Below are 26165 nucleotides of genomic sequence, written 5' to 3' on the forward strand. Positions count from 1 at the left end.
CTCAGCATCAGTTGTCCCTTTGGTATGTCACTGACATTGCCCTGAGGAAAATCCAGATGCAGTGGTTGCTGCAGAACCTTGTGAGAGATTCATTGTTGGTCAGGTGCGGAACTCAACTCCTGATAATCGACAGCATGATGTTTTAATTTTATTTTTTTTAAGATGTTATGGTGTTTTTTATTTTGGAAAGGTCTGAGACCAATGAAAAGCAGGAATTAATCTTGCCTCCTTCCTCTAATGCTTTCCTGGCAGCCCTGGGTTTGGTGTCTGCGGCAGCCTGGGTTCCTGCAGAGCTGACAGCTCTTGGCGTGTGTCAGGTGCACATTCACTTAGTTCCAAACTGTTGGTAAATACTGCACAGTTCAAGTTTAAGGCTACAGTCGTATCGCAGGGACCTCAGCTGGCATCTCCTGGTGCTCAGGAGGTTCTTTGTGAACTTTGCTGTCTGAAGGTGAGCAAGGGACTTGTCATAAAATGAGAAGGAGTGTCCTCCATCAGTGGTTCCCGGTCTGTCCCATGCAGGGCTCTGTGCTGAGGGCAGTGGGAAGGAGCACGTGGCCTCTGAAGGGCTGTTTGGTGTCAGATGTGCTCTGGACGGTGCCTGGCCGCCCCTGTCCCGGTGCTCAGTCCCTGTCTGGTCTCCCTGGCTCAGCCATGGATCCAGGGGACTCCCAATGCCCCGGAGCTCTGGAGCTGCTGGCACGGGTGTGTGCTGGAGCAGGATGGGCTGTGGGGTGCAGGTGCTGGGCCAGCTGGTCTCCCTGCTCCCTCCCTGCCCTGGAGGGGCCCCGGCAGCCTGGGAGGGAGCAGAGGGTGAGACACTGGGCTGAGCTGGGACGAGCAGCCCTCGGTGGGGAGGGAGGAGGGACTGATGGCTGATGCTGCTGAAAATTTGCTGCGTTTTTCTCCCATCTCCCTAATGCAAACAGATGGTTTCTGTATCTGAGGTCCCCACACACCCTTTGGCCTCTCTCCTCTCTCCTCCCTCCTGCAAGAGCTGGGGTTGTCCCAGGTTCTTCCAGCCCCCTCCCCGTGGAGTGGGGAGGCACGAGAGGGTCTGTGAGGTGCCCCAGGGCTGTGGCCCACCCACAGAGGGAGGTGAGGAGAAGGTTCTCATAACTGGAGAAGCACTGGCGGCTTCCGTGTGTCTGGGGCTGGTGCCTGGGAGTGAATTAGTAACACCAGCCAGAGGTTGCCTGAGTTTCCTGGTTTCCCTTTTTAAAGATTGCAGAATCTACTTTAAAAAGATGGAAAAAAGTGTGAAATGCTCCCAGTTTATAGATGGAGCACACGTAAGGACAGGGCAGGTGGCTGCAGGCCCTGTAGTGCACATACAAGTCATTTTTTAACACAAACCCTCAAGTTGTGCTGCTCTGTAACCAAGAACAACCTTTTCAATCTGAACTCTTCTTAAAAGACAAAGGTTTTTGCAAGCACCTTAGATATTTCCCAAGCTGTGAGACTCACCAGATCTCTAGTCTGTAAGTTGCTCATTCGGAGCTATGTGGTTTTTCCAGTGAACCTGACAAGTTTTAACACGACCTGAGCAAACTATGAAGGAAGAGAACCCTTATTCTGTTAATATAGTGAAAAGAACTCAAGTTTGCTTTCCTGTACTGCAAGAGGTGAAAAGGAATATGGTACAAACCCTTTTATAGCAAATTCAGATCTTGTAGTTACTGAATCTTACTTTAGGTGAGTTAAGCTCTGCCAGGAAGCGAGTTACTGAAACCATGGACCCGCCTCACTTTGAGTCGTATCTTAGAAGGAAAGATTTAGTAGAACCCCATTTTTTTGCCATTGGGAATAAGGTAACAAGTACCATGTACAGAATGAATAAAAGGTTGGTAAAGTCGTGCTATTTTGAGAACTTTTCATACTTTTAATTGATCCGATATTCAGTATATGGTTCCAAGTCTGGTTTTCAGCAACTGCATCTTAATTCCTGTTGTCTTTTCACTCAAGGGTGGTTAAGAGCAAGTAGAGTCACTGAACAATTTATCGAACGCTTTCCGCCGGTCGGAGCTCACTTACCTGTCACCATCATTGCCTTCGGCTTGTCTGGGAGCTGCATCCCGAAAATGCCTCAGAGTCCTCCAAAACGCATCTCGAAACTACAGCAGGCAGGAGAGTATTTCCTGGGAGAAGGTAGCTGAACAAACCATGTCTGGCAGTAAGATTTTTGGCTTCCGATGGCTTTTTTTTGCGATACCTGATCAGAGAGTCAAAATTCCCCTGGCCAGGAGCAACTGGAGCGACTGGCTTTCTCATTCCCGGGAATGACTCACATGCCAGGGTAGGAGAGCGCGCTCCCGCTCACTTCCTGGCTCCAGAGCAGCTGGGGCGCCCGGGACACAGACGGTGATTCACCTGGAGGTGGGTTCGTGCTGGGGAAGGCAGAGCCTGGGCGCGGGAGACGCCGGGAGCCTGCAGTGGTGTTCTGCTGCCCGGGCTGCCCTGCCTCTGCCCTCCGGGGCAGGCAGGGGCTGCGGGGGGAATGGATTGAACGGGATCCTGAAAAATCTGGGGCTGGAGAGATGCAAATATTTGCTAATCGAGATTATCATATCAGTTATTAATTTGACTGTATTTAGACATCTTTGTGCTCTGAACAGATCCTCTCTTCTCAACAGCGTGTAGATCAAAGCAGAACGCTACGCCTGTCACTCAGTATTGCAGCTGAAATGACTGGAGTGTTTCCTGCTGTGATGATCCTCAGGACTGACCAAGCCCACTGCCTCTCACAGCACTGCCTTCAGTGGTCCTGGCTCTACACACACTTACAATCAGGCTATTTAGTGCCTTAAGAGCATTGAAACAATCATGGGACAAAATTGGGGCAGTTCTGTTGGGACACAATTCTGCTTTGTGTCAGTGGAGGATCAAGTGGGTAATTTTCTATTTCTGTCATCTTCTTTAAAAGAAAGCAAATACCTATCTCCCTTGTTAAAAATTATGAGAAAACAAAAAATAATATCAGTGCTCTGAGAGCAGTGGCTGTCGAGGCCCTCTTCTGTGTGTCCTGTCTGCACTTCTCCAGACACATTTCTCTTATTTTCCCCCCGAAGATCCGAGGGACTGAGCCCCCAGCCCCTCTCTGCTGACACTGGACACCCCTCGGTGCCCCATCACTGCACGGAGCCTGCAAGGGGCCCAGTGAGCAGGACCTCCCCTGCAGTGGTGAGCAGCTTCCTCTGGCCTGGGTCCAGGGAACCTGTGCTAAATCCCAGGTTTCTGCAGTGGGCAGACTGTAACATTCCCTCTTGCCTCAGCACCTCTCCCTTGAATCAGGCACAGTCACTGATCACAGGAGGCTTCTGGCACAGCTTGCCTTTGCAGACTGGCTTTTGCAAGGCAAAGCAGTCCATGCAGATGAAGTTGTAGGAACACGGGTCCACTCTGTTATGTTTTCAGCTTTATTACCACAAGCTGCCAAACTCATCCCAGGAGCTGGAGATTCTGACATTAGGGGATGGTCTCTGTTGCAGGCATCCCCTGAGGATGGAGAAGGCTTCCTCTGTGGTCAGGAAGAGGAGACTTTTCCTCTCTCAGACCTTGCATGTGACTGTGTAGGACTGTGTGTGCCAGCTTCCATTTCAGCTGCTTTTGGCTGTCCCTTGTGCTTCAGGGTTTGGCAGGTGCTTCTGTTTTGTTCCCCTTCCAGCTGCTTGTTGGAGATAGGGGAGCAAAAGTCAGAGGGTATGTAGGGGGTTTGTACCCTCCTGGAACAACCTGCTACACACTTGCCTTGTGCTGTGCGTGAGACCGTGGGCTCTGGAGGGAGTGCTGGCTGCATCCTGGCTGTGGAGCACAATTCCTGCATCCTGGTGGGGGGCACAGTTTGGCCTTGGTGTGGTGTGGCTGCTCCTGTGTCCTGAGGCCTGTGAGCTGTGATCCAGACACAGCACAACAGCACATGATGGCTACATTCATGTTGTCGTTCTTCAGGCACTTGCCGGTGCTGGTGTCCCTCAGGCTGGGCTCTAAGAACCAGCTCAGCAGGATGTGCTATGGAGGAGGGAAGAAGTTGGAAGTCAGAACTCAAATCTTTAAAAAATGTAACTTAATCTCTTACAGAGACCAAGTGTTCATGAGCCAGCACTCTGGGAATGAAGTGCACACACCAAAGCTGATGTGTGAGTAGTGGTCAAATAACAAATAAAATCTACACCAGAATGGGGTTTTGGCTTGTTTGATTTTTGAATGCTGTGCAATGACACATTATTTTGTCTTTAAAATCCCTGTATTTTGGTGCCTCAGCAAAACTCGATGGGTTAGAACCCAGTGCCCTGGCATCCCCAGGCAGGCTCCAGCGCAGACGTGTTGTTGGCTGCTCCCAGGCTGGAGCAGGTCAGGACGAGCTGACACACGAAACGTGGCGAGTTTGTCGTAAAAACGGCGCGGGAGAAACGCGAAGCTCTGATGTAAAGAAAAGCTGAAGGTAACCTGTAACTTCACTATTGTTCACGTTATTTAAAGGCTGGATGTCCCTTTTTGTGTTCTGGTGATTAGAGAGCAACTCTCAGATTTCATAAGAACCTGAACAACGTTATTACAACAATTACTGTGTTGCTTCATTCTAAAACTCCTTCACTGCCATATTTAGCAATACAAACTGCAGGGTTATGTTAAAGCAGATTCACCACCTGGGTAATGCACAGGACAGGCTGTTTCTGTTTTTTAAGCAGAAAAGTGGCAGCAGGGCCAGAGCTTGCGACACAGGGAGGATTCTCCAGCATTACACGTGCAGATGTGAAGGTGCTTTTGTCAGGGGAAGTGTCCTGGAAGAGCTGATACTTCTCCTTTCCTGTAGTGGATTACTCCAGTCACTGTGTGATGACTGTCACTAACAGGGAAGGAAGGAGGAAAGGAGCTAATTCAGACCTGACTTTAAAAGCTCAGTCCTTTTTCTCTCGATCCTCAAGTTCCTCACAGCCTGAAGTTCCCAGCCTTGGCTGTCTGATTCCAGCTGTAGGCTCAAGCCTGTCCTGGTGCCTTCAGTCCTCCCGTGCTGGCTCTGCATGTGCTTTCACGTGGGTCATGCCTTGACTGCTCAGCTTGGCTTCCCAGCTCTGATTCAGGATGCAAATTGTTTGTTTGCATTTCTAATTAAAGCACTGCTGTGTGCTATGAGAGCTTTCTCAGTACTCAGGTTGTAGGCTGGGGGGATATGTATTGCTGTGCTGAGGGTCAGGACATGGATGAAGAGCTGAGTTTGTCTTTGGGCACTCAGGAATTACTGTGCTGTCCCATGGAGGAGAGGCAGGCTGAGGCCTCGATGGTGTGTGTGTGTTAGGCAAGGGTATAAAATACTTCCCTTATGTGAAACACAAGTAAAGTGCAAAATACAAAGAAATTTATGTAAGCCTTTGTGTACCCAAATAAGTGATTTCCTACCAAACTTGACTTCTCAGTGCCCTGTAGCTTTCCTTTGAATGACCTGTAGAGGTGTTAAGGACAAGTGTCAGTAGTTTGTGTGTGAATCCTGGCCCATGGGAGCCTTGGACAAGGGTCATCTCTCCAAACAGGTCGAAGGCCTGGTGCCAGTTTCCAGTTTCTAGGTTGTCTGGAGTGAGGGCAAGCCATGCAAGGGAACATCTATGGCTGTGGGAAGGGCGAGCCCTGCTGCTGCCTCCTGGTGTGATGGGCTGGAGTGAGCACAGGTATGGTGGGAATGGTGTGTTTGCTGTCCTGTACAGCTGCTGTATCACTGAACACAAGGGTTTCTCTTGGGTCAGCTCCAGCCTCTTCTAGTTGGGTTGGGAGAAAAATCAGATTTGGAAAAATGGTGACTGTTGTATTGAATACACTGGTAAACTCTGCTGAATTCTATAAATCTCTTGGCTGCACTGAAGGAATCTGGGGAGCCCAATGAAGCAGTTCTGTGGCATGCTGCTGTACTCCCTCCCTGTGCTCTGGGGCTCCTGGTTCCAAGGGAGGTCTGTACTCTAAACATGTCTCCCTTTTGGTCAGGTGTAAAACATAAAAACATAAACCTGAGTATTTCTTTGAGCCTCAAAAAGCAGAGACCTAAACTGTGAGGCATTTTAACTGTTGTGATTTTTACTCCATCTGGAGGCAGGGATCTAAAAATTTGCAGAAAAACATGCAAAATCCCAAGTCTTAGAATTCAGGGCCTTTTTTTCCCCTAAGTGGATCAACAGGTGTCCTGTCCTTGCAGTCACCTTCTATTCTCTGCTACAATTTGGTAACTTTGGCTCCCTTTTACCTACCTAAGAAACAGCAGCTGAAAAACAGATGATTAAGACTCCTCAGAAACCTTTGGCACACCCCTTATTTACGGAGCAACTCAGCCCATTTTGAGGTCACACCCACCCTGCTCACGGGCTCTCAGCACAGAGCTGGGGGAGCTGCCAGTGTGTGTGTGCAGGGCATTAGATGGGCATCAATCAAAGCAGTAGAAATCAGAAAATAAAAGACATTTCCACACTGGAATAAGTTTTCTTACTTCACCATTTTCTTATTTTCTCCCTGCCACACTGCTCAGTTTTCCACTGTAAATGCAGAGCTGGATGTCAGTGCTGGGGACCTGTGTGTTGCCTGTGCCAGTGGGATTCAGAGGGAAGAAGGAGGACTGAGCTGCAGAGGTTTGTCCTGGATTCTCCCCTCGCACATCCAAGGTTCAGGAGCACAGATTTCAGTGGGCACCTGCCTGGTGGAAGGTCACAGCTGTTTTACAGACCCCTTCTCCCAGTGTTTAGCTCAGGCCCCTCTGTTCATTTCCACACTGTGTCAATAGGCTGAGAGGAACATCTCCAGCCTCCTGTATGTTCCTTTAAGCAGTTGCTAAAGTGATGACTATTTCAGCAGCTAAGAATTCAATGTATTTACTTTTCCTAAAGGAGCAAAGTTAGTTCTGTTAACACTGTATGTGTGTGGGGAGAGAGGAATTAATTCCTGAATAGCATTTAATCCCAAGAGCAAGACAATGGCTGAGATAACACTGATTTATGGGGAAATTCATAGCCAACTGGAAGCTGACTGGGGATTAGTTCAGTTTCCAGCTATAAAAGGGTGTTACAGCTGTGGATGGTATGTAACACGCCTGGTAGAGGAGATGTAGTGGGTAGGAGTTGCTAAATAAGACATACATCTCCCTGTGTGGCAGAGGCTGGGGAACCCCAAAGGCAGATGTAATTAATGCACAGTAATCTAAAACAGCTTTGAAAAAAGCAGGCTGTATGGAGCAACCTGCTGGATTGGATTAGGCTGCTGTAAATAATGAATTTCTAAAAATAGCAGTGAAGTGGTGATCAAAGTGTCTGGCACGTGTGAGAGAGCACAAAGCTGTCAGGAGAGCTGGAGGAGAAGGGGTGGTTGGGGATAAGTGACATGGCTGCTCTGCTTTGGAGAGTTGGAGCCAGTAAGTGGTTGGTATATATTTCATGTCTTAAAAGAGTGCCATAAGTTCCAGGATTTTGGGTTAGAAAGTAGTTTCTCTCCAGTCACAGCCTGTGTGGGATAGCCAAGGAGGAGCTCTGTGAGTGGTGCAGTGAGCTGGGTGGGGAGGGGTTCTCTGGGTGGGGAGGGTTCCTTGCTCCCTTCTCTTGCTCTGTTGTTGGGACTGGGAAGGGTAAATGTGCCACCAAGGGGGACATCTCTGAGTGTTCCCCTCTGGTGAGTGGTAGGGTGGGGGTGAGCACCAGCAGCTCTGGGGTGCCCTTTGTGGGGATGCAGTCCTGGGTGCTCTACTGGCCTGGATGAGGAGTGTGCCCTGGGGGGACCTGGGTGTTGCCAACACTGTCCTCCACCAAAGTGCTGCTGGGAGCAGAGGGAAGAGCTTTTTGCCCACTGAGGCTGACCAGTGAGTGTACATAGAAAACCCATTTTGCTGTTTTTATTAAGTATTAATATTACAGTGCAGCCACCCTTTTGTTTTCTCCAACAGAGGTAAACCAAAACTATTTTCCAAGTTCCCTATGAGCACGCAGAGTAGAGTGTGCAGCTTCAGAATCAAGACTCGGTAGGAGACACTTGTGTGTCCAGTTCAGTTTTTGGGTTTCTATAAAATGCTCTCCGACGGGTCTTTACTCTCCTGCATAACACCTTCTCCACGAAGGGCTTGCACAGGACCATGTAGATCAGGGGGTCCATGCAGACATTGGTGGCCGCCAGCCACAGTGTGCTCTCTTTGGCCACGAAGAGCTGCTTCTGCAGGGCACAGTCCACGTGGGCAGTTGTTTGGCTCAGAGTGTAGGGGACCCTGCTGAAGTGGAAGGGGGCAAAGCACAAGAAGAACACGGTAAAAATGATGAATACTTTCCCCTTGATCCGTTTTTCCCTTTTGTTGTCTTTCTTCTGCGTTTTTATATATGACTCATATACCTTTTTGGTGATAATTATATAAAATAGCAACATGAGGATGAGGACAGTCCAGAAGATGAACTGACAGATGTAGCTGACGGCTTCATGCCACTTGAGTCCGAGGTAGCTCTTCAAGGAGGCACACTTCCTCACGGACTGGGGCGTCGCTGTCTTGTTGGATAAGATTGTGTTGGGCAGAGAGAGAACAAGGAAGAAGAGCCAGACCAGACCCGTGAGGATCTTTGCTGAGGTCGGGTTTTGCACCCAGAACTTCCCAAAAGGTCTCACAATCTTGAGAAATCTGTCAAAAGCAATGAGCCCGAGCAGCACTATGCTAATGTACATGGTGTCATAGAACACGACGGCTGAGAAGCGACAGACAAAGGCTTTGAGCTGCCACGGTCCCAGGCCAGAGTCTGTCAGGATCTTCAGAGGAAGCATCAGGGTCATTATAAGATCTGAAACTAAGATATTTTTCAAGTAGACGATGAAAGTTGATGTGCTTGGGATGTGGCAGAAAGCCCAGCAAGCCAGGCAGTTCAGTGTGAGTCCCAGGAGGAAGATGAGCGTGTACAGCGCTGGGAAGAGCAGGCGGGTGACGCTGGTGTCGCGCTGGCACGGCGGGGAGGAGGGGGCTCCGCCGGTGTAACCCACAGTGCTCGTGTTGGCAGGGTCTCCCATCGCTGGAAAAAGACTTGGATGAAAAGGAGACAGAAAGCACAAAACATAACTTTCTGCATTTAATGTTACGTGCTCCTTACGGGGGTGGCAGGTTTGCACGGACAAACAAAAAACCTGAGCGTGCGTTACGCAGACTGGCCAATTTCTCCTGTGGTTTACAGAAAATCTAAATATTTGCCCAAGTCTAGGTTGTTTACAAACTAACATCCACTGAAAAGTTAAAATGGTACGTACTCATTCTGGAGGCCTAAGGTAATGTTGTAGCAGGGTATAAGTGCAGATTGCCTGGAGCACTGTTTGTCTTTCCTGGAGGGATATTTTAGCATTAAATAGAAATGTCCCCGCTGTGGGCCAAAAGCCAAGCACTCCTGGGGAGGTGCCTTCTGGTGTTTTTGTCCAAGCACACACTGTTTTGCTTTCTCAGCACACCTTTAGACAGCGTTTCCGAGGTCAGATGGTGGTTATCAACCCCGAGCACCCCATCACGCCCCCAATGCTCCGGCCGTGCCAGTACCTGAGCAAACCTGCAGCAGCTGTTGCAGAGGCCTCCGTGGCTGTCCCCGGATCATCCACTGCTCCTCCGCCAACAGAAGCCTTGAGCAAAGTATTAAAAAAGGGGAAATGAGTAGAAAGAAGAGATCTTTTTCTGGTGGTGTGGTGTGTGGTTTCCTTCCTCATTTTCATGTGTCACCAAGTTAGTTAATCATGCTTTCTCTCTTCCCTTTGCTCGGCATGAGAAAGCACACTGCCTTCTCCTAAACTGGTAAAGGAAGCGTGACCCCGTCCCTCGAGACAGACACATTTCTGGGTTTGTGTGTATGCAGGACAGACCTGCTGCTCCTGCTCTGGGCATTCTGATTTGGCTCCTTTAGAGATGTGGGATGAACAAATGCAGAGTATTTCCTGACAGTTTTCCAGGATAATCCTCAAATGTAGCTCCAAGTTGTTGTTTGTGTGTGTGAATTCGCTGTTCTGGATGGCACTAGTTGTTGTTAATGTGTGACCAGAGTCTGCTCAGAGCCACCTTACAGTGGGTACTCTGTAAATAAACCAGTAAAACTGGTTTATTTTGGTCTGTGTAGCCAGATGATGTGCTGTGCTGGTTACAGCCACTTTCTGGTCCTGGCAGGAGGTACTGCTGCATGCAAGGCTGTGGATTGATGATGTGTTTGTTAGGTGTAATGCTGGAGTTTGGTGCATTTCTCTGTGAACAGAGCTGTTTGTGCAAGCCTGTTCCTGCCCACTGATGTGACAGCTCTGGCTCTGTGCTCGCTGCAGTGTGGGAAGTGCCTCATGGTCAAACTGTCCCTTTGGGGCAGGCATGGATGGATTCTCCAGATGCTTGGGCTGCAGCTGTGACAGGGAGTCTGTGCATCAGTACCTGATACACTTTGGCTAATGTGGGGGCTGGTGTCAGTGTTAAATGGCTGGGGAGGTTGAAGAGCCTTGAGGATGGCTGGGATGCAGCTCAGCCTTGCCACTGCCATCAGTGTGATGTGTCCCTGGCTGCCCAACCCGCCTCCTGTTTGCCCATCAGTGACAGTGTGAAGGTGACACAGTCCACTGCAATGCTCCAGGACTGATGTCCAGTGCAATGCCTTCTGTGTTTTCTTCCAAACTGAGCTCTTGATGCTGTTCCCAGCTGTCAAAGGCAGCAGGTACCAGGTACCTCTGTGAGGGTCACAGTGTCTGTGTGTCTGTTCTCTGAACAGCTCATCAGACCAGGGGAAGCAGCTGCCAGGTGATTGCCACTCTGCCCCTGGGGGTAGGTGCAGTAAATATGTGCAATGGGTGCTGGGTGGGAGTGGGGCATCTGGCACATCCCTCCTGGGCACTAGTGGGAACTGGTTGGCCTGGGGGCCTGTGGGCTGCTGTGGGAGCACACTCCAGGGTGACTGAGCACTGTTTCCAGGGAAATCCTGGTGCTCTGTGCCCTGCGGTGGAACCCCGTTACTGATACTGTGTCAGCTGGGGCAGGGACCAGCATCAGCAGGGCACAAAAGGGTTGGTGGAAGGTTTAACTCATCCTGAGGTTATTAGAGATGCTCAGTGTGGCAGTGAGTGAGCTGCCTTTTAACTTTGGAAGTTGGGGTTCAGTGGCAGAAGTGCCCTGGCAGGCAGGGACACGTCCTGGGAAGGGTGGACAGGGGATGGCTTGGGCAGGCCTGAGCTCTGGTGTGATGGTGACACACACTGATTAATTACAGCTGTTTGCAGTGCTGATAAATGAACCACAATTTATTCCAATAGCCCACGGGCTATTTCATGTGTTGTTGTTGTGATACCTGCAGATGTCATGTACCTGAAAATACTTCCCTGTTTTTTTTTCCAAGTTTTCCAATTGCAAAGGGGGAAATGGTTGAATATTTTGTATAGTGCAAAAAGTCTTTACATATTTTCTAATATAATATATCATTCTCTGTAAAAGTGTACAGTTTTGTTTATTTATGTAGTAAGGGGAAGAATTTGAGGATATAAGTCATATTAAGATAAGCCTGATTATGAAATAATTTCCTCTGACGTACAACTGTTACAACTATTAGTTATTGGTCAATGGATTAGGAATTGCAAGCACAGAATGAGAAAAGCACAGTGTTATTCTGTTACCAAAAATCTGCACAGACAAATGGCTCCTGTACATCCGGCCTAGGTTTGTTTGTCTGCCAGTTGTGTACCAGGTGACAGCTCCCTGTATTGAAAAATTACATTTAGTGTGGATTTTAGCTGCATTTCCCAGATCTTGTGTTGTCATGGACTTTACTCTGACCCAAATTTATCTGTTTCTGCAAAATCTTGGCAGCTTGTGATCTCGTCTGTAGCATTTCATGATTCTCTTTGAAGTTTTCCTCACAGTTCTACCTTTAAGTTCAAGCTACTTCCCTACAGTTCTGACAGGCATGGTGGTTGGGGTCACAGGAGGTCCTTTTTGGCAAGGATGGAGGTTGGGGAGACTCCTCTGTTATTCAAGCTTTCTGTTTCTGCAGCCAGTGGTGGTGGTTCCAGGGTGCTCCCGCTTCATCTGCAGGACAATTTCTAAAGAGGTCAGTGAAGCTCTGGGTACTCTCCACAGGATTTGTGCTCCTTCCCCCCACGATGAGGTGGAAGGGCAGGAAGGGGTGTGGGGACCCCTGAGCTCTAGACGGGCGTCTCGTCCGTGTCATCCCCTTCGTTCTGCTCCTGGGTGCGTGTCCCGAGCCCCGACAGCGCCGTGTGCCTGCGCAGAGTGCCCAGCAAGGACTTCCTGAAGGACTTGCAAAGGAAAAAGTATATGAACGGGTCCAGGCAGGCATTGAGGGATGTCAGCCACAGCGTGGTCTCCTTCAGGTAGAACAGGGCGTTCTGAGCAGAGCAGTTAAACACGTCTCTCGTTTGGCTCAAGGTGTAGGGGATCCTGGTGAAGTGGAACGGCACAAAACAAATAAAGAACACAGCGATGATGATGAAAACCTTCAGATTGACAGTCTTTTTGGATGCCTTCCCTGTGCATCTTGTCCTTTTATAGGATTTGTAGAGTTCCTTGCTGATGAGGATGTAACATACCACTATGACTGCTAAATTAACCCAGAAGATGAGCTGGCAAATGTAGTTTACACTTTCGTGCCAGATTAAGCCAAACTCAGATTTGAGGAGAGCACACTTCCTCACGTTCTTGGGTGTTCTCTTCTTGTTAGTTAAAATCATGTTGGGTAACGAAAGAGCAAACATAGATACCCAGATTGCTGTGGAAAGGATCTTGGCAGCCAAAAGGCTCCGTGGAGTTGATGTTCTGAATGGTGAAGTGGCTTTCTGATAGCGATCAATAGTTATCAGACCAAGAAATAAAATGCTGATGTACATGGTGAAGTAAAACACAACCTGGGTGACCTGGCACACGAACCCTCGCAGGACCCACGACACCAGCTTTGCATCACTGAGGATTTTGAATGGAAAAGTCAAGATCATGAGAAAGTCGGAAATGACAGTGTTCTTGAGGAAGATGATGAAATTGGATTTACTGGATATTTTGAAGAAGATCCACATTGCCAGGCCGTTCATGGTGATGCCCACCAGGAATAGAAATGTGTACAGCAAAGGGAAGATGACTTGGCTGATCCTGCTGTCGCTGGTACAGTTGCTGTAGTTCCTGGGGGAGCTGAAGTGGGTTGTGGCTTTCATTTGCACTCTGATGTCCCCCCTTCCCTGGAGAAACAAACAGAAAAGAGTGAAATTGTGAGCCTTGTCAGTCTGCTTCTGATTTTGTGTTGGGAACAAGTGCATGCAGCCGGTGGGGCCCGAGCTGGGCTGGGGTGACTCTCAGGTGTAGTGATGCAGTTATTTACATGACTCGTTGTCTGAGCTCTGCCTGTGTAAAACAGGCACTGGAGGAGTTGATGTGCTGTCAGCTCATGCTCAAATCCCTGACATCTGTCTTACAGAGCCACAAAGTTTTATTTCTCCCTCTAAGATAGACAAAATTGGCTTTTGCTCTGAAGCATGTAACAGGTTCAGCTGCCAAGTGCAATCCCAACAGAACAAGTACTCCCTGAGCATGGACATGTTCTCCCCCCAGAGCCAAGGGAAGTTACCGTGGGCCAAGGGAAGTTCCAGAAGTGGTGGAATTCGGGTGTTCCCTGCCGTGGAAACTGTAAGGGAGGGTCCTTGGCAGTCCTTCCAGCTCTTCACCGTGGGAGTGGGCAGCAGTGTTCCTGTGGGATCCCTCGGAGCTGGGAGAGGCAGGAGGAGCAGCTGAGCATCCCAGTCCTGAGACTTAGGCTTTCCTCTGGCTGTGAACTGGTTTCTCAGCCAGTGACAATGGCAGATTCCAACAGGTGCACTCAGAGCTTCTGCTTCTGCTTTCTATAGAAGAGAAAGAGAAATAAATAGAAATTTAAAAAATAGTGATTTACTTCCTGCCTTTGACTGGCTTCCAGAGACTATTTATAAAGAGAGTGGGTATTTGTCAGATTGTGCAACTTTTCTGAGCATAGAGCTGCGCTCCTGTCTGCCCCTTTCAGCCTTGTGATTCTTTAGTGTTACTTTTGTACACAGCCTTGTTTTTTAAAACCTTTAAAGTATTTGAAAGAATATTGATTGCTTTGGAGGAGGTTATCACCGAAGGAAATATTTATATCTTATGTAACTTGCAGAGCAGTGCTTCGAGTTTCCAAGTTACATACAGTAACATCAACATTATATGATATATACATTTTGTTGAAAGGCCACTAACAACGAAATAAACTAGACATATTTCAATTTCTTTGGGATGTGCAAGACAGAATTCTAGGACTTGGACTGCATTTTTTTTCTCAGTGGATTTGTACATAGTAAGTGTCACACAATTTCTAAACGTCTGTCTTCCATTTACTGATCTACTGTGGAATATTGATCCAGGGGACAGTGTGGAGGGTCATCCCCTGGTTCTGTCCTTGTAGATACACACAGAATTCATAACATCTGACTGAATTTCCCCTCTGTGTTTTTACCCCACTCTTCAGTGATCCCTTTTGGCACTGTTTGTCCCTACTGACAGCCACAGGAGATGTGTTTGTGTTGGAGTCAGTTGTTGTTTCCTGCAGCCTGGGCTGCCCAGGCCGATGACAGGGATGGCAGGGACAGGCAGGGACAGGCAGAGAGACTTCACTTGCTCTTTTCAGGATGAGTCCTCCAGCCACGAGTGTAACCAGCGCATGATTCTCCTCTATGGCGTGGGTAAGGAGCGGGATGAAGCGAGGCACCAGCTGAAGAAGATCACCAAAGACATCCTCAAAATCCTGAACAAGAAGAGCACTACAGAAATGGGTGGTAAATGCTGTAAGGCTGCTGTTCAGTCGCCTGTAGTGACCATTGTCTGGAGACATGCATGTTATCCTGTAATTTGGCTTCCCTCCCCTTGGCAGTCCCTGGGGGGTGCTGAGCAGAGCCCCATGGCCCCACAGTGCTTTGGGATGACCAAGGACTGCCACCACTAGAAATCCCTGTTTTCCATTGTAGCAATTGGCTGCAAACACTTGTGTTGGGCTAAAGCCTGGAATGTGAGTGATCCACGTTCTCACCCTCCTGGTAAGAGCGTGTGGCTGTTTTCAGCTTCTCTGGGGTGTCACCTCTGTGCACTGGGATAACCCCGTGGCAGCTCTGACACTGTTTTGTGCTGTTGTGGATCATTATAATGGAGAACAGGAGCTAATAGGGTTTGTATAGTCATGAGTAAAACTTATTAAGGGTTTTATTGTCTTTTAAATCAGTACCAATGGAAAACTGCTAGGGCTCCATTAAATATAAAATGACTGAAATAACCTTTTATATCTGCTCAGTGGGGGACGAAGGGCAGAAGGCCCGGAAGACCAAACCAGAGGCGTTTCCAACCCTGGAGACTGTGTTCACAAAACTACAGCAGCTGTCCTATTTCGATCAACATCAGGTGACATCCCAGGTACTTCCCTTGTGTCAAATTGTGGCCTTTTAGCTCTGCTGCAGGGATGTCAAATGGGAAAGAAATCCTGTTTTTTATGAGTGTTTTGTATGTATACAAAATAACCTGGTCTAGTGGAAGGTGTCCCTGCCCATGGCAGAGGTGGAATGAGTTGAGCTTTATGGTCCCTTTCAACCCAAATCATTCTATGATGATGTGATAATTTGTTCTGAAGGACAAGCTTGGTTTTCCTGCTTTGTGTTAGGACTCATAAGTGTGCAAGTGTGTCAGCACAGAGTTTCATAATTTTGTATGTGTTACTGGTTTTAAGTATGTTCTAATACCAGAGGCTAATATGTGAAACAAATAAAAGAGGTAAATGTTTGGCACTTAATTTATAAGGCATCTTTTGGTCTGGTCTTTTGAATAAATTTATTACAAGTTTGGTTTATGTGTTTTATTAATGAACTGAAAACCAGTTGAATATTTCAATCAACTGAAATAAATCACAGTGCAGCAAGATGCGAAGAAAAATGATTTTTCTGCTTCTTTGAAGCAAACTGCTTCAGAACAGAAATCAGTGCTGTAGCTGTTGGGAACAGTTTGAGACCCAGCTGTGAAGCAGCAGAACAACCTTTTGTGTGCTGTGAGGTTTGGAAGGAAGGGCACTGTGCCTGGCTCAGGGACAGGGAGTGACGGGGGTGCTTGTGCCTGGTGTGTGAGTGCTTTTACCTGCACAGTGCTGGCACTCACTGTTGCCACTTGCACAGCAGGATTTTCAGAGTGCTGGTGTACCTGAGGAGCCCTCAGTCACATCTGACTTCCAGAATTCCCTTTCCCAGATCTCCAGCAATGTCCTGGAGCAGATCACCAGCTTTGCCTCGGGAACGTCGTACCACCTGCCCTTGGCTCACCACATCCAGCTCATCTTCGACCTCATGGAGCCAGCACTGAACATCAACGGACTGATAGACTTCGCGGTGCAGGTGAGCAGAGTTCATCTGGGGAGGTCCTGGCAGGACAGAGCTGTGGTCCATGTTCTGGGAAGCCAGAAAACCCCCAAGAGCTGGACTGCAAATTCCCTCCGCGTGCTCGTGGCTGTTCCAGTTTCCTGCCCTCTCAGAGTGCCGGACACTTCTCCTTCCGCCGTGCTGTGACCGTTGTGGAGAATCAATAGATGCATTTTATTTTTAAATCTTTCAAAATTAACAGAACTCCGGATTGTTTTAGAACAAAGGATTTTAGGATGGGCTTTGCTGTTTCGGACTAAACCACTGTGTTACCCAGTAACGCACCGGGGTGCCTGAAATGCCGTGGATTTCCAAAGAGCTCTTCTGAGGGATGTTTTTTATACTTCAAGCGTTTATTTTGCTCCCTCTTTCCCTTGTTCTGTAGTGAGTAAAGAACTGCATTTTTGTTCACCTCACAGTTTTTCCTTAATGTATTGTTTTTTTTTTTTGCTCCTGTTTTACGTGTTTAACTGGGAAATTACTCTGTTTGCTGCTCTTGTGTGTGTTCCCAGCTGCTGAACGAGCTGAGCGTGGTGGAGGCCGAGCTGCTGCTGAAGTCGTCGAGCCTGGCCGGGAGCTACACGACGGGGCTGTGTGTGTGCATCGTGGCCGTGCTGCGGCGGCACCACGCCTGCCTCCTCCTCAGCCCCCAGCACACCGCCCAGGTCTTCGAAGGGTCGGTGGCACACACGCCTTTTCAAAGAGGGATTTTGTTCTCTCTTGAGCGAGGAAAGCATTTTGGTTTGGGTGGTTGGAGCAGGTGTTGCAGTGCTGCTGAAGGGCCGTGGGTGAGCTCAGGTGAGCGGGGTGGAGGGCTCAGCTCTGCAGCCTGCACCCCACTGCCAGGGGCTGCTGGGATCCTCAGCCCTCGTAGCCTTGGACAAGGGGGTTGTGCCTCCTGATTTCCTGCCCATTTGCCCCACTGCCCTGGGCTCCACAAGTGCCTCTGCCACAGGTGACACCAAATGCCACACGAGCCCCATGGGGCTGTAGATGAAGGTCTGTCGTGTCCCCAGCTGACAGTGGGTTTATCTGATCTGTGACACATTTGTCAGGTGTGTTGGAACAAACTTGGGGTGCTTTTGCGTTTGCAGGTTGTGTGGGGTAGTAAAGCACGTCGTGAATCCCTCTGAGTGTTCCTCCCCAGAACGGTGCATTCTAGCTTACCTGTACGACCTGTACGTGTCCTGCAGCCACCTGAGAAGCAAGTTTGGAGACCTGTTCAGGTGGGTGGTGAAGGGATTGTTCTCACCCCTGCCCACAGACTGATGTGGGCTGCTGTGGTTTCCCTCTGCTTTCCCCTGGAAATCACTGCTGCCTTTGCAGCTTTAGCTTCACTGATGCAGGTCCCATGTCCGTGTTTGAGTTTGTGCTTGAATGTTTCATGCTTGAATGTTCAGTTCCTTGATTTTTAAATTTAAAAAACATTAGGTTTCCATAAACTGTGTTTTTGGCTTTTACTTTTTAAAGGGGGAGTGGAAACCTTTCAGATGTAAATCCACATCTTGTGAGACTCACAAACCACCTCAGCTGCTGTTTCCCCTCCTGGTTTGTGTACCTGGTTTGGGTTTGCATAGTTCAGATTTGTGGTTTCATTTCATAGGGAGCAGGAAAGGTGTTCTCAGTAATAATCTTAATATTTTAATAGGTTTACAGATACGTGGAAACAGTAGCATTTAATATGAGAAACATAATGAAAAGGAAATAAGAAATATAGAAGAACTACAGAAACATCTTAGCTAGCTCTATGTTCATTTTCCCACTTAAAACCTGAAGTTTTAGTAACACAATAAAATTAGCATTTCTATTAATACTAACCTACAATAGCAAATCAAAATAGCATCTAGCAATATATAGATATACAAGGTATTAAATCATATATTAAATATGTGATACACAGCGCTTGTTTTGAAACACCCTTTTTTGGACAAATGGACTTAGAAATTCCTGAAAACTGTTAATAGAATTTATGTATACGTTTTTAAACAGCTGTGTGTAAGGTAATAGCACTACATTAATTTGATTATTGGTTTCCTTGCTTCAGTTAAAACACCCAACTCAGCTGGATGTTCACAGTAACATTTTAAGCTCCTTTTTCACCTGCTGTAAGCCCAGCTGACTCAGGCAATTTGAAGCAATGATAAATTACAATTCAGAAATGTTCACATTTAGAGACTCACCCCCTGTGCATTGCTGTGCTCTGGTCTCCTCTTCAGTGTCTCCTGAATGGGTGTCAGTGAGGGCACAGCATGTTTGGTTTTGTGTGCCTGGAACAGTTACTAATCTTCCCTAAACTTCCTTTTTTTAAAACATTCTTTTAACTTTTTTTTTTTTTTTTAAATCTTATCTCCTGACCACTCCCCCAGCACTGCCTGTGGTGCAAGTGCTGTCTCAGAGGCTGCTTTGCTCTGGTGCTCAGTGCTGGTTGGGTTTGGGCCTCCCTTTCTGCAGCCATGGGGTGGCTGTAGGGGGGTGTTGGGGTCAGGGCCAGCCCTGTGCCCGTTAGCACCTGGTGGGTTTGGTGGCAGCTCTTTGTGTTCCACGCACTGGATTTCTGTCTCTGCTGCTGTGCTGGCTGTCAGAGCAGAGGGTTAATGTCAGGCACTGCCCTTCTTCTAATTAATTACCCCACTAATGGCCTCGGGCAGGCAGTGACGGGGTCCCAGGGCAGCAGGGACAAGGTGTCCCCAGGGTTGGCAGTGGCAGGGGGTCCCAGGGCTGCAGGGGCTGCACAGTCACAGGGTGCTGCCCTCCCAGCCCCTGGCCAGACACACTGGTGCTGCTCCCTCAGCTCCCAGCTGCCTTCCAGGCTGCCCAGTGTTTCCTCTCTCTTTTCATCCTGGGGCTGGTGGAGTCCTAAAAAACTCCAAAATTTTCTCGTATTTTGAGTTAATTTAAATTAAGAGATTCTTTTCAGTAATGGGGAAATCTTCCCAGTTGGGCTAATTAGTGAAGTTTGTCCATGTGGTGTAAAACCCCATCCTGGAGAGAAACACTCCTTAGAACATTTTGGGTGTGAAATTTGCATTCCTCACTGACACAATTTTCCCCTGAAGAAAACTGCTTCACATAGAGGTGTTCATGGCCTGGAACAGTTCTTGCCCTTTTGTCTAATTATTAATGTCAAAATATGACCTCTAATATCTTTTCTCTATTTACTGGTTTCCAAATGTTGTCTGTTATGTCACATTATTGTCAAATGTAGTTTTTAACTGAGATAAATGTTCTCATTTTGCCTTAATGAATTTCCCCTGCCCCACTGCACCTCCCATGGGAATGGGAGAGTGATGCTGGGAAGTGTGGTTATACTCCCTGTAGGGCCATCTGATGCCCCAGGAAGATGCTGCTGGGGAGGAGGACACTGGGCCTTACCCAGCTGCTCACAGTGTCCAAGAAGTGATTTGGAAACTCAAGACTTTGTTTGTAGGAAAACTTGAATGAAATTGATATATCAGCCTTGTTATCTGGTAGATGCTCCTTATCCAAAATGAGTTTGCAAGTGTGCCTGGAGTGGTAACCCAGCCAGGACCTTCTCATCCCACGTGGTGTGTCCAGCACACTCCTGCAAGGTGCCTTTGGCACCTCTCTGTTTTTGGTCCTCAGTAGTGCCTGTTCCAAGGTGAAGCAGACGATCTACAGCAACATCCAGCCCTCAAACTCCAACTTGCTGTGGGACCCAGAGTTCATGCTGGATTTCCTTGAGAATCCCTCTGCTCTCAGCATTAACTACTCGATGCTGGGCAAGATCCTGAGCGACAACGCGGGGAACCGCTACAGCTTCGTGTGCAACGTGCTGCTGGGCGTCTGCATGGGCCACCAGGACCCGGGCAGGTGAGGCCATGGGCCACCAGGACCTGGGCAGGTGAGGCCATGGGCCACCAGGACCCGGGCAGGTGAGACCATGGCATGGGGTGGGCCACCAGGACCCGGGCAGGTGAGGCCATGGCCACCAGGACCCGGGCAGGTGCAGGCTGTGGCCACCAGGACCCGGGCAGGTGAGGCCATGGGGCACCAGGACCCGGGCAGGTGAGGCTGTGCTGGGGCGGGACACAGCCAGCTCACAGAGTGGGGATGAGGTTTCCTTTCACCTTTTTGCTTGGTGTCTTTTTTTTTTCCCGGTTGTTTTCATTTTCATTCCTGTTGCTGCAAATGTGTTGTGTAATTTCCTCTGAGTTCCTTGGTTCAATCAATCTGCATAGTTTAGCAGAAGGGAGGAAGGAGCAGCAGGCACTCGCTGTCAGACAGTCAGGGAGGGTTTTGCACCAGCAGTTGAGCTGTTCCAGAATGAACAGCTCAGCACAATCTCTGCTCACTAGAAGTCTGCATTAGGTCATTGCCTCCTTCTGGTACAATTGGTGTTTCATTTATTAAGTGTGTAATTCATAAATTATGGATTTTGTCTTCATAGGCAAGACATAGGTTTTTGAAAGATCTGTTTTTTAAGTATTAAGAGTTTTATTGGGAGAATGGCTTCAAGCTGTCAAAGAGTAGGTTTATATTGGATGTGAGGAAGAAATTGTTCCCTGGGAGGGTGGGGAGGCCCTGGCACAGGTTGCCCAGAGAAGCTGTGGCTGCCCCATCCCTGGGAGTGTCCAAGGGCAGGTTGGACAGGGCTTGGAGCAACCTGGATAGTGGAAGGTGTCCCTGCCCATGGCAGGGGAGTGGAACTCGGTGATTTTTAAGGTCCCTTCCAACCCAAAGCAGTCTGTGATTCTCTGGAGTGTGGGCCATCCTTGGCAGGGCAGAGCAGCTGAGAGGAAGCAGTTTTGTAAGAGCACAAAAGGGAACATCTAAATGCGGCCAAACAAGTTTCACTGTGGAACAGAGAGAAAATAACTTGCACTGGGATGAGTCAACTCTTCTCTGTTTCTTAAGCTGTTACATAACCCTGAATCATGCCCCAAATCCCATGTTACACAGTATGGGATCTGTGAAGTAAAATTCATTGGTGCCAGTTGATTTTGTGACTTGTTTCCCTGCCTGGTGGTGGTGCCTGGCAGGGGGAGGGCTCCTGCAGTGACCTGTCACGGTGGCCTGGGGCTGGGGAGAGGTGCCCCACACACCCCTGTCCCTGACACTGCTGCAGGAGAGGTTTCTGCCAGGCTGTCCAGCACAGGGTAACCCTGGGGTGTACGTACAGTAGCCTAATCACATCAGGACATAAATCCCCACCTGAAGTAAGGAAAGAGCAGTTCTGCCAAGCGCTGCTCTGCTTTGACCCAAGTATTTGTGGTGTACAAAATCCGTGGGCTCTGTGTGAGTGTTTCCCTCCTTCCAGGATCAATGACACAGGGAACCTGTGTGCAGAGCTGACGTCGTGCTGCACCCTGCTCAGCTCGGAGTGGCTGGGGGTGCTGAAGGCTCTGTGCTGCTCCTCAAACCACGTCTGGGGCTTCAACGATCTGCTCTGCAGCGTGGATGTAAGTTCGGTATCTTCTGAATGCCTGTGACTCCCATTTACCCCCCGTTTCCTTAGAGGGGTGGGGAGGCTTTGGTTCCACACAAAATGCAGAGAACAAATTCAATCTTGTATCCATTTGACTTTTCAAGGCTTTTCATGAGGTTTCTGACTGATTTTTATTCCTTCCTGCATCTTCAGAGTTAACGTAAATTCGAGCAGTGCTTAGAGTTTTGTCTTTGTAAATGTGTTCTGTTCTCTATGGGGGATGATGCAGAGTGCCAGAGTGACTCCCCAGCAGGAACAGGCATGGCCATGTGCTTTTCCTAAGATGTTGATGGATGTGGAAATAACTGTCTCTGTTTTAAGGACCCTGTTTTGGTGTTGGCTCCTTGATTGTAGAATGCTATGGTCAGCAGGGTTACAGTGACTGATGTGATCCAGTACTTGATTCCATATATTTACCCTCAGTTTGGGGGCATTTGCCTTTGGGAGCATGCTAAAGCTGTGTCCATAGGGACCTTCCTCTCCTGAAGCCAAGGAAGGAGTCTTGGTGTTACCTAGTTTTATTGAGTGCTAAAATTTTCTCCAATTTTTATAAGACTAGTGTTTTTAATTTCAGAATTTTGATATTTTAGTATTTGAAATTGGTGTTTGTTAAAATTCAGTTAAAAGCCATATTTGCCCCAAGATGTTTGGGAAATGCATTAAAAATGCTCATGTATAACCACTTTATGTTTATTGTATGAATGAATCCCTCAGTACTCGTGGCAGGGCTGTGTGCCCTGCTGTGTGAGGCCTGGCAGTGTTTCCCTGGCAGGTGAGTGACCTGTCGTTCCACGACTCCCTGGCCACGTTCGTGTCCATCCTGATCGCCCGGCAGTGCCTTTCCCTGGAGGATGTTGTCCAGCACGTTGCACTGCCTTCCCTCCTGGCAGCTGGTAAGGGAAGAATTTAAGGTGAAAACCTTGAGACTTCCTAAGCAGTCTGCAGGGGTGGGACGAGCAGCGTGCTGTGCCTGCAGTGCCAGTGCTGTGCCTGCAGTGCCAGTGCCGTGTCCTGTGGTGCCAGTGCTGTGCCTGCAGTGCCAGTGCTGTGTCCTACAGTGCCCAGTGCCATGTCCTGCAGTGCCAGTGCTGTGTCCTGCAGTGCCAGTGCTGTGTCCTGCGGCTGTGTCCTGCGGTGCCAGTGCTGTGTCCTGTGTGCCAGTGCTGCCAGTGCGTGTCAGTGCCAGTGCCGTGTCCTGTGGTGCCAGTGCCATGTCCTGCAGTGCCAGTGCTGTGCCTGCAGTGCCAGTGCCGTGTCCTGTGGTGCCAGTGCCATGTCCTGCAGTGCCAGTGCTGTGTCCTGCAGTGCCAGTGCTGTGTCCTGCAGTGCCAGTGCCGTGTCCTGTGGTGCCAGTACTGTGTCCTGTGGTGCCAGTGCCATGTCCTGCAGTGCCAGTGCTGTGTCCTGTGGCTCCCAGGGAGCGGTGCCAGTGGAGGGCAGAGGCTGGGAGGGCGAGGTCAGAGCTGCTGGCAGGGCACTGCCCCCCTGTCCCAGTGTGTGCAGCCTCACCTGCTCCTTGCTGCTCTGCACTGTGCTCCAGGTCCTGCCACACCTGTGCTGTACCTGGGGTCTTCTTTGTTGGCCACTTCAGACATTTCTTTTCACTTTCTCCTTGGATTTGTGTTTCTTCTTGCTGCTTTAACTGTCAAAAGCCATTACAACCATATATTCTTTTCTGCCATTAATTATGTCTCTTGCTTACAAAAATTCCTGCCATTCTTTCCTGATTTTTAATGACTCAAGGCCATAAATGCTTATTCCTGTTGATGAAATCATTGTATTTCCATCTAAAATGATGGAACACTCCCAGGCCTGCTGCTGGGACTTGTGAGGTCCTGGGCAGATCCTCATGTCCATGTCCCATCTTCCGCAGCCTGTGGGGATCTGGATGCTGAGCCTGGGGCCAGGATGACCTGCCGGCTGCTCCTGCACCTCTTCAGGACACCCCAGGTGTGCCTCTTTGCCCAGGAGACAGGTGAGTTGTCTGCTGCTTGGTCCTTCCATTGCAGAGAGTGAACCCAGAATTGGTTTTTGATGGCTCCAGATTTTATGGGTGAAAATATCCACAGTGCAAGTTCAAAATTGCACATTTCACTGGTGAGGAGTCGATAGCAACAGTTCTTACTGGTTTGGGAAATGGTTTGGGTGCAGGTAAAACTATAGGATTTTGCTGAAACTTTTTCATTATCAACACCTGGCAGTGATGAAGAATGGCAGTGACAGAGGTACTAATGGGGATACACACTGTGCTGTTTGGGAGCTCAGCGTGGAAATAGCAAGTAAATATGATTTCAAATGGGGTATAATAAAGCATCTTGTCCAACAGAAGGTACACGAGAAAATTAGTTCTCAGGATATGTTAAGGTGGTTCTCTTTTCTTTTAAATGTGACTATTTTCAGGTCTCATGTGTGTGTGTTTGCCACAGAGCAAAAGAGGAAGGAAAAAGGCAAGGAAAAAGCACCCAACAATTAAATGCATACGAGCCTGGTGATAACCTGTGTTATATATGCATGGCTTCTAATATTTGGGCAAATTTGATAACAAGATTTGATAACAATTATATCCATGGGAAAAAGAAATTGAAAGAAAAGTCAACTCTTAAGCGGTGTCAAATTCTTCCATCTAAAAGTAATAGTAATTTCTTTTCTGACATAAATTAATGAGCTTTTTTGCATATTTGAGAAAAACAGGCAAGAACTGTGAGAAATACTGACTGGGAACAGACAGATGTGGCTTCCCTAGAAATAGAAGTAGATTTGAATGGATAGGAATAATCATGACTGAACCATAGGAAGTAAATCACGTCAAACACAAAGAGACCACGTTACAGACCCTCCTTACATCTGGCTCAGTTAACTGCCTCACAGAGGTGATGGATTCGTCCTTCCTCTCATCCCTCCCTGCCTTGCAGTCTGTGCCTCTCCTCCTTCAGGTTGCACAAAGCACTCACTGACTTCTGCAGGCTGCAGAGCTGCAGAATTGAGTGTAACTGCAACAGGCATGGACAGCACTGAATTCTGCCTCGCTTGTCACACAGATGAGGTGAGGAAGTAATTTCCTAAATCTGTGAAGTCAAAACCAAAATAGGGTTCAATGTCTCATTGTGGTTAAATTCACTGTTCCCATGGACACAGTGAACCAACAGGCTTCTTTTTCTATTTCAATGCCCATAGCTTATTTTGATATGAATCCATCATAACCACATATCCCAGCTGAATTAATGACTTACCTGTTGGGCTGCACTTTCAATTTCAGAAGATTTCAGTTCTTCATTCAGTTCTTGTACTTCTGTCGCTGTTCTAGCTGAGGAGGATTTCACACAAAGGAAATGTTAGTTAGTAAATAACACCAATTTTCTACAAAAATCTGCTCTTCTCTCCGTAGGGAAGTTATTTCCTGGAATTCGTTCTTCCTGTGACCGTCACCTCTTGGCCGCTGCTCACAACAGCATCGAAGTGGGAGCTGTGTTTGCAGTTTTGAAAGCAATTCTGATGCTTGGTAAGAGTGTGCAGTCCTGTGTGATGTGTTTGTGCCAGTGTTTGGGTGGAAAACAGCTTGTACTAGTTCCCTTCCCTGGGAATGCTCCCGGGGAGGGAAAACCCTGAGGACAGGGGAAGAATGTGGCTGCTGTCCCTGCTCCTGCAGCATGTGGGGAGTGCAGACTCCAGGTTAAAGACAGATTTTTCCCTGGTGAGTCAGCCCCAGCAGAGAGGCTTTGAGCAGATGTGGCTATTTCAGATGGTGACCCTGACCTCTGCCACTGAGTCCCAGGACATTCAAACTCAGGAGAGTCCCTCTCACATATAGAGAGGAAAAAGGATCTCAGATAAGTTTTCCCGCTTTTTTCTGTGTTTTACCACAAATCTCATGTATCTGCCATTGTGGAAGTTGTAAAAGCATCACCCTGAGCAGCTCTCCATGAAGGGTGAGTGTTGTTTTCCAGACAAGTATCTGCCTCAGAGCTTTGGTTTGGCTCCAGTTCAGCTGAAGTTCCTGTGACCTCTGGGGAGATGTATTTTTGGAGCTCAGTAAATGTCTGCTTAAACAAGCAAGATGTTCCAGCCGTGGCTGTGCCCACAGGGTGTCCCTCCAGCCAGAGTGCCACTGGGACAGTCTGTTGGCCAGTGTCTCAGAACCTTCAAAACCCCTGTGACCCCTAATAATGTGACTGTGCTGGGGAAGGATGTTACAGGCAGAGCTAGCTGGGATAGGCTGGTGGATTGGAGAGAGAGATTGAAAAATGTTTATGGCCATTATCTATGTACTCTTGCTATTTATTCAGAGTGCTGAGATTTAGGATTTTTCTTCATTAAC

The 26165-nt window shown here is 48.3% G+C and overlaps 3 protein-coding genes across 3 annotated transcripts in view; 1 reads left to right on the plus strand and 2 right to left on the minus strand.

Annotated features, from left to right (window-relative positions):
• The window catches only part of MED12L (mediator complex subunit 12L), a 100010-nt gene that overhangs the window by 56144 nt on the left and 17701 nt on the right, over positions 1-26165 (plus strand). The window contains 10 exon segments of the mRNA XM_029962309.1: positions 14640-14787; positions 15297-15415; positions 16237-16380; positions 16917-17080; positions 17499-17630; positions 20008-20235; positions 21683-21824; positions 22623-22743; positions 23724-23825; positions 25236-25349. Of these exon segments, the coding sequence (XP_029818169.1) occupies positions 14640-14787; positions 15297-15415; positions 16237-16380; positions 16917-17080; positions 17499-17630; positions 20008-20235; positions 21683-21824; positions 22623-22743; positions 23724-23825; positions 25236-25349 (1414 nt within the window).
• Positions 7845-9006, minus strand: P2RY13 (purinergic receptor P2Y13). The gene has a single exon (XM_018079239.1). The coding sequence runs from the start codon at positions 9004-9006 to the stop codon at positions 7975-7977; it is 1032 nt and encodes a 343-aa protein (XP_017934728.1). The 3' UTR covers positions 7845-7974.
• P2RY12 (purinergic receptor P2Y12) lies at positions 11334-25169 on the minus strand. The gene is made up of 3 exons (XM_008927790.2): positions 25081-25169; positions 13572-13842; positions 11334-13185 (listed from the first exon to the last, which is right to left on the minus strand). The coding sequence occupies exon 3, from the start codon at positions 13159-13161 to the stop codon at positions 12142-12144; it is 1020 nt and encodes a 339-aa protein (XP_008926038.2). The 5' UTR covers positions 13162-13185; positions 13572-13842; positions 25081-25169; the 3' UTR covers positions 11334-12141.

The sequence above is a fragment of the Manacus vitellinus genome, unplaced genomic scaffold (genome assembly GCF_001715985.3).
Source record: "Manacus vitellinus isolate BGI_N305 unplaced genomic scaffold, ASM171598v3 scaffold_45_pilon, whole genome shotgun sequence".
NCBI classification, from domain to species: domain Eukaryota; kingdom Metazoa; phylum Chordata; class Aves; order Passeriformes; family Pipridae; genus Manacus; species Manacus vitellinus.